General features: G+C 41.4%; 1 protein-coding gene across 1 annotated transcript; it reads left to right on the top strand.

The window, feature by feature from the left end:
* Positions 1-1,162: 1,162 nt before the first annotated feature.
* On the top strand, positions 1,163-2,029 carry LOC118745879 (the record flags this gene model as incomplete). Its single annotated transcript, XM_036479545.1, is given in 2 exon segments — positions 1,163-1,821; positions 1,883-2,029. Coding segments are annotated over 2 exon segments (552 nt in total), but the record flags the coding sequence as incomplete, so codon positions are not given.
* Between the last annotated feature and the right edge of the window lie 5,565 nt (positions 2,030-7,594).

Raw genomic sequence — 7,594 nt, forward strand, 5'->3', positions numbered from 1 at the left:
TTTTGCAACGAGTGAATTCGTCAAATCGCTGAAGATGGAACCGTGGTTTACAATCTTGCCACGTTCACAAATAAACATACAGAGTTGCCGCATTTACTAATAAACAATTTTAAAGTTTGAAATAACAGCGTTGCATTTGATAGGCGTTCCGCGACAGTATGTATTGAGACTTTTTATATGTTTATAAATTTTAATTGATATTTTTGCTTGTTTACAGATTTGGGATTCACTATCAGCACCTTCAATGCCCTTCTGCCCTCAGCTTCTTCATCGTCAGGAGCACCACCAGTACCTTCTACCCTCAGCTCCTTCATCGGCAGGAGCACCATGAGTACCTTCCGCCCTCAGCACCTTCAACGCCAGGAGCACCTTCAAAGTGTAGGTCCAACTTGTCAAATTTTTCAAAGTTGTAAGAAAACTTAATTTCTCTGAACCACCATAAATGATTTGCAACTGTTAATATATATCAAAAGAAAGGTAAACCGATTACCTTTCTTTTGATTATAACACCGTTAAATTTGCTTTACGTTTTCATAAAAACTTTGCAACTTTTGTAAACAGCTATATATAAGCAGAGGAATAGTGGTAAAATTTTGCAAAGATGTAACAAAACAGATTTTTTGTGAACTAGTGTAAATGATTTGCAACTGTTAATATATATTAAAAGAAAGGTAAATCGATTACCTTCTTTTGATTATAATATTATTAAAATCGCGCAACTTTCTTATAAAAATTTTCCAACTTTTTAAGCATCTATGTGCAAATGAGTAATACTAATAATAAGAAATTAAGCCAGCGCATATATATGTATGTAAAAATATATTTATTAATGTTAATTACAAGTTTTATTCATAATATTGGTTATTAAGTATGTATATTATGCATTTTGAAAATAAATTTTGCAAAATAAAAATCAAAACATTTTAGGATTTTTTATTTAAAGTTTCTAAGGTTATTTTGAATTCGCTGTGAAGAGAATGCAACCCTGAGCCGGCAGAAGGGGAAATGCTAGACGAGTGCAGCTATATGTTTTCCTTACGAAGTATCTGAATGAGTGCGACAGTGATGCAAGGCTCACACGTACAGGGGGAAAGTGGTGACAATCTGCACACCGCCCATACAAATGTCACCAGTTTTGTCACCAGTTTCGAGGATACCGAAACCCGCGGTTTCACCAGATTTTTCAACACTTTTGGTTGGCAGGGGAGAAGAGACGGGAAAAGTACATTCGTTTCACTTCCTTCACCCACGAACGAGTACACTTGAAATCAAGACTTGACGTGTCTGAAGGGGGTCTAAGCGTGGTGCACTCTCGCGAAGTTTCCCCATTCAAAAAATCGATTATCGCACCATAAAATATCGATAGTCAGGATAATAGATACGATATCGACCATTGCTATTAATAGGTAAACGGAGATGATTCGGAGATCTATATTTCTCCACTTGGATACTCCAGCTATACATAATAACGTCAGATTATTTACAACAAACTTTGGAAGATTGTATTTAAACCACAGGCTGGCGAAACGTTCGGCTGATGATGCTGAGCACTCCACCGCAGAGCAATTAGTGGCTAAGGATGAAGAAGTAACCTTAAAAGGAGGAGGGAATGCAGGCTCTACTCTGAGCCAAGCTCTTAATAAATATTTTGGTAACAATGACTCGAAAACCTTTTATGTGGGCGATTCATCGAAAGGAAAAGAAAATCTACCCAATCTTGGTATCGAGAGCATATATTGGAAGCGTATCATTGGTCTACTAGAAGAAATTTTACACGTCGATGAAGTGCGTCGGGCGCAGGCACGAGTTATTGACATCAAGGTAAGTGATTTGAAATTTCACAACGAAAGTGTGTTCCAATGAAAACTGAAAATACTTATAGAATCAGTTGCATAGTACTGGCAATAAGAAAAGAACGATACAGAGGAATGTTGTGGAATTACAACAAGAGCAAAGCAAGCTGTACAAAGATTTTAAAACAAATAGAAGTTCAACGCAATATATAGAACTAATACGAAAGGAATTCGATGTAAGTCTAATAAGAATGGCTTCATTACATACTATTTAGGGGTTGAGGGAAAATTTTCCAAAACGGACCCAGGCTTTTGAAAAAAGAAATATTAGGGAGTATAGAAGAGCTTTTTCAGATTTTCTTCAGAGGCTTATAGTAATTCGCATTTAAAGTTGAAAAAAATACCGAATTCAACCTCACTTTTTCCCTTGTACACCAAATGAACTGAAATGTCGGTGCTGCCATACATACCAAAAAATGCAAAAAAACAGAACTGAAACAATGAAAAAATGCACATAATGTTGCGCGATATTTTATTAAAAATTGTAATTATTTATAGCGCGATTTATCGAAGTATCGATGTTATAATAAAAAGCGCCACGGGCGAAAATTTTTATTACAAATCGCGCGATTTTTTATTAAAAATTTTCATTATTTATTGAAGTGTCGATTTTATAATAAAAAGCGCCGCGGGCAAAAATTTTTAATAAAAAATCGCGCGATTTTTAATTAAACATTTTTATTATTTATCGAACTATCGATTTTATAATAAAAAGCGCCACGGGCGAAAATTTTTAATAAAAAATCGCGCGATTTTTGATAAAAAATTTTCAGTATATATCGAAGTATCGATTTTATAATAAAAAGCCCAGCAGGCGCAAATTTTGAATCAAAAACGAAAATTAAGTGGTTTATAGTTGTATTTTATAGCTTCGAGAAGTATGGCAGCACACATTTGCTCTTACCGTTGGCCATTGTTATTTCTGTTTGTTTGTGAAAAGTGGGAAAAGGAGTGAGCGGATTTATAAACGCGTTTTACTTAATTAATTGATAAATATATATATTAAAAGTATAAAATACGCACGTGAACATTGAAGATATTGTATATCAACCAAAATACAATTGATAAGTGGCATTTTGTACAAAAATTTGGGGGTGGTAGTGAAGATTGTTTAACAACAAATTGCTTAAATACTATTAGCAACTACTTTGTGAGAGTGTTATATTCATGTAGAGAAAGCCTCCCCCAACATCCTGACCAAGTTTCATGACGAAGTTCCATATACTTTCGCTGAAATCTCGATTGGTTCCGTTTTGGAAAGCCAACCCGGGGTTGACTTCAGTGTACACCGACATGTGTGTGTTGTAGCAAAACTATAACCAATTTTCTAATGAAACTTTACGAGGATGCTAAGAAACAGATATGTTTACATAAATTCTCACTATTTTCACTTTTTTAATAGTATTTAAGTAATTTTTTGCACTTCCATTAGCAAATTTTCATATAAAATGTGCAGATATCACTTGTACTTGCATAAATGCACGATCTTTTGAATGTTCAAGTGTGATTTGTGTACAATAAATGTGTTTTAGGGGAAATTTTAGTAGACGCACGGCAAATTCTAGAAAAAGGTGGGATGAGGGTGGGTAGAATAAGACCCCCTGATTTCAAAAATACCCCCCTTTTTCTATCAACCCTATAGTTCTTATATAATTTGCTGTTAAAGTTTTCGTATAAACGATGAATAAGAAAGCAAAATAACATCAAACCTGGCGCTGCCAGACTGGAATTTTGAATAATAAAAGGGGATTTTTAATTCGGAATTATCATTTAGTAGAATTCTCCTTTCTGCGTAGGCAGCCTTTGGCCGCGCTTTAGGATTATAACCCTTACCAAATAGAATTAGAATAGAATTTGGTGTGCAAAACTGGGGCTACCGGCCCAGTGATGTATCATTGGGAAAGGACAAGGTAACTAGAATTTCCTTTCTTTGAGGTAAACCTGTGGTTGCTGCGCCAGTGATGTCTATTACGGTTATGATCAGGACTAAGACCCCTATCGATCCCAATATAAATTTTTCCAATCAGAGAAATGTGCGTATTCTGCACGTATTATTGCTTTCTTTTTATGTATTGTTTTGTTTATGTATTGTTTTGTGTCAGTTTGCAACCATGTGTTATTAGGTTTGTATAGTTACTTCTCCAGTAAAACATTGCAGCGAGAGCGTAAAAGCAAAATAGAGCGTAAAATTGAGAAGTGAAAACTAGCAGAAAAAGTTATTGAACACAAAACTAGTAAAAAATTGCAAGTGAAGAGTTGTTGCACCGTTTTGATATTCTTCTGTAAACATTTTACTATTTATAAATCAGTTTTAAACTCTTTGCTTCACACTCAAGCACTTACACAGTCAGTACATCATTAACGTTTTTATTTCCACTCATTTTACTTTTGTTTCTGCTAAACCAATTCAACAAATGGCGGCATTATTCTTCTTCTGCTAGCTAATTTCTGCTAGTAAAAATTTCACTAGCAAAGAATTTGCAAATTTTTTGGGTTATCATACACTTTTCCAGTAAAAATTTGCAGGTTCCAGTACAAATTAGTACTGGCTATTGGTTACTATACAAACCTATTAGGGGTATTCTCTGAGTCTTGCAAAGCCCTTGCATGGTGCACGGATTGCATGGTTTGCAAAGCTGTCCCATACGAAAACCGGTTTTTACCGTGCAATCCGTGCAATCTGTGCACCATGCAAGGGCTTTGCAAGACTCAGACAATACCCCTATTGTAAATATGTGTGCAATTCAATGTAATTCTCAAGTCAATAAAAGTTTAATAAAGTGATTTATTTACAAGATAAAATAAAATAAAAGTGTGTAAAGTATTAAGTACAGTGTTATGTTCATTTATATATATGAAAGTATGTGACAAATGTACTTTTTGTTAAGGAAATCAAGTGGAACGACTTAAGAAATTTTCATTCCCACGACAGCCGGTTCTACGTACCGGAATGACTCGGGTTTCACCCGACCAAGGGCTGTTGTGTCGGCGATGTAACCCCGTTTAGGTCGGCGAAGTATCTCAGAAGTTGTCCGTCCATAGGGCTACATTCACTACGTATTCTCCTACTCAGGGCTGGCATCGAGTCGAACCCTGGGCCAGAAACATACACCTGCTGTGTATGCCGGAGACGATTACACCACAACTCCACCTCAGTCAAGTGTAATGCCTGCGAGGGGTGGAGTCACCTCAGAGTCTGCTCGGGGCTACGGACACATAGACAGTGGACCACGTCGTACGTGGCCCCCTGTTGCTCAAACAGAGCAGCCTCCACGGCTAACCACGGTCCGCCCGAGCAGCCCCACACACACAGCAGCCACACACAGTCACCACAACACAACAACATAATAACACCACAGACCGTACCACAGCCACTACAGACCACATAACACACACAACCGCACCACCACCCACACGCCGCCGCCAACAACTCCTGGTTCCCCCTACAATCTGCACGGTATGTCAGACCAGGATATTCCGTAATGTGACATCAGTCAAGTGCAGCACCTGCCTTGGCTGGTGCCACTTTACCACGCGAGATTGGACTGGGAACTTCGAGGGCCCGTGTTGCGCTGCTCGGTCGCAGACCCCAATTGCGACGCCCCCCACCACCACCACAGGGCGGCAATCACCTCAGCAGCACACACAGCCAACGGCGGCAAGAACATACACTTCACTTACACCCCACATCACGACACGTCGCCCGAACCACATGAAGCTCCTTCAATTCAACTGCAACGGGCTACAGAGCAAGATTGAGGAGATAACCGTCTTCATGTGTCGGCATGGTATATTGATAGCTGCGGTCCAAGAGACGAAGTTGCACAGCAATTCAACTTTGTTGAATTGCGCCGGGTACAACGTGCACCGTCGAGATCGCGAGCGAGATAATGGTGGTGGCTTAGCGTTCATCACGCACCACACCGTGCAGTATCGTCTTACCCTACAATGTCAGGGCATCGCTATCCGGTCAGGCGATGTCGAGCTCGAAATATTGAACATATACATACCCCCTGTCACCTGCTGCCCGGCAGGATATCACCCTGATTTAGGTGCGCTCCTCAGAGGTGAAAACCGTATGGTAGTAGGTGACTTTAATGCGCACCACGATCTTTGGTACTCAAGCCTGTCAAACGATCGTAGGGGAACAGACTTGGCTGAGCAGATAGACGATTCGACATTCTGCACAATGAACGACGACGCACCCACCAGGATTATGGGTAACTGCAGTAGCTCGCCAAACATCACAATACTCAGCGCTGGTGTGATAAACAGCATAACGTGGCGACCTATGCTGACTCTAGCATCAGACCATCTACCCATAGTCATCTGGATAGATAAACCAACCGACTTTGCCTCCGCCAAACACCGGACCTATATCAACTTTTCTAAAGCTGATTGGAAAGGTTACGCGGAGTTTACCGAAAACACCTTCGCAGCGCTCCCCACACCAACCGACGTCCATCTTGGTGAACGTAAGTACCGCATTGCTATCACTGCTGCTGCAGCTCGCTTCATACCGGCAGGATGTATATCGGACCCACGTCCAAACTTCCCTGCCGAAGCGGCTGTTCTAGCCGATGAGCGTGACAGCCTTCGTCAGGCCGATCCCGGAGATCCCCTTATCAGAGATCTCAACGCGGAGATTCGGCAACTTGTAAACGTACATAAGCGGAAGAAGTGGGAGGAGCATCTGAAGACTTGTAATTTCACCTCTGGTGTGAGCAAGCTTTGGTCAACCGTGAGGTCATTGTCTAATCCGACGAAGCACGACGACAGAGTCGAAATTTCCTTCGGCGACCATGCCTCGTCGGACCCGGAGCGATGCGCGAGCTATTTTAGCCGGCAGTTCATACTGCATCCTCCGGTGGACAAAGCCAAGCGTCGAGTGACCGGAAGGCTGCACAAACTGCCAACAACTTGTGCCCCCCTTGCTTTCACTTGCGGTGAAGTTCAGGTGGCCATCGGGAAGGCGAAAGCCTCCAAAGCCATGGGTCCCGACGGAATATGCATGCTGATGCTGAAAAATTTGGGTCCTGCGGGGGTAGCGTACCTAACGGAGGTCCTCAACTTGTCAATGGCCACTCTCATCATCCCAGACATCTGGAAAGTGGGGAGAGTGGTCCCACTGCTCAAACCGGGGAAACCTGCCAACAAAGGAGATTCGTATCGTCCGATTACACTCCTTTCCCCGGCGGCGAAGACACTCGAGGCCTTGCTACTCCCGTACTTCACAAACCACCTGACCCCAGCGAAGCATCAGCATGGTTTCCGTAAAGTGCACAGTACAACAACAGCACTTAACGCCATAAACACTCAGATAACTCGTGGCCTTAACCGTAACCGTCCCTGTGAGAGAACGATTCTAGTAGCGTTGGACTTGTCAAAGGCGTTTGACACCGTCTGCCATTCCACGCTACTAGAAGATATAGAGGCCTCCTCTCTCCCACAGAGGCTCAAACGGTGGTCGGCAAATTATCTGAGTGGTCGACATTCGTCGGTAATGTTTAGAGACAAAACGAGTAAGCAGCGAAAAATAAAACAGGGTTTTCCTCAGAGTGGTGTCCTTTCCCCGCTAATGTTTAACTTTTACATTTCAAAGCTCCCTCAACCACCAGAGGGAGTCTCGATTGTCTCCTATGCCGACGATTGCTCGATCATGGCGACTGGGAATGGAATTGATGACCTGTGTTCGAAAGTAAACGGCTATCTCTCCGAACTTTCTCGCTTCTTCACTGCAA

Source organism: Rhagoletis pomonella, unplaced genomic scaffold (genome assembly GCF_013731165.1).
Source record: "Rhagoletis pomonella isolate Grant_MI unplaced genomic scaffold, Rhpom_1.0 Rhpom_scaffold_00009, whole genome shotgun sequence".
NCBI classification, from domain to species: Eukaryota; Metazoa; Arthropoda; class Insecta; order Diptera; family Tephritidae; genus Rhagoletis; species Rhagoletis pomonella.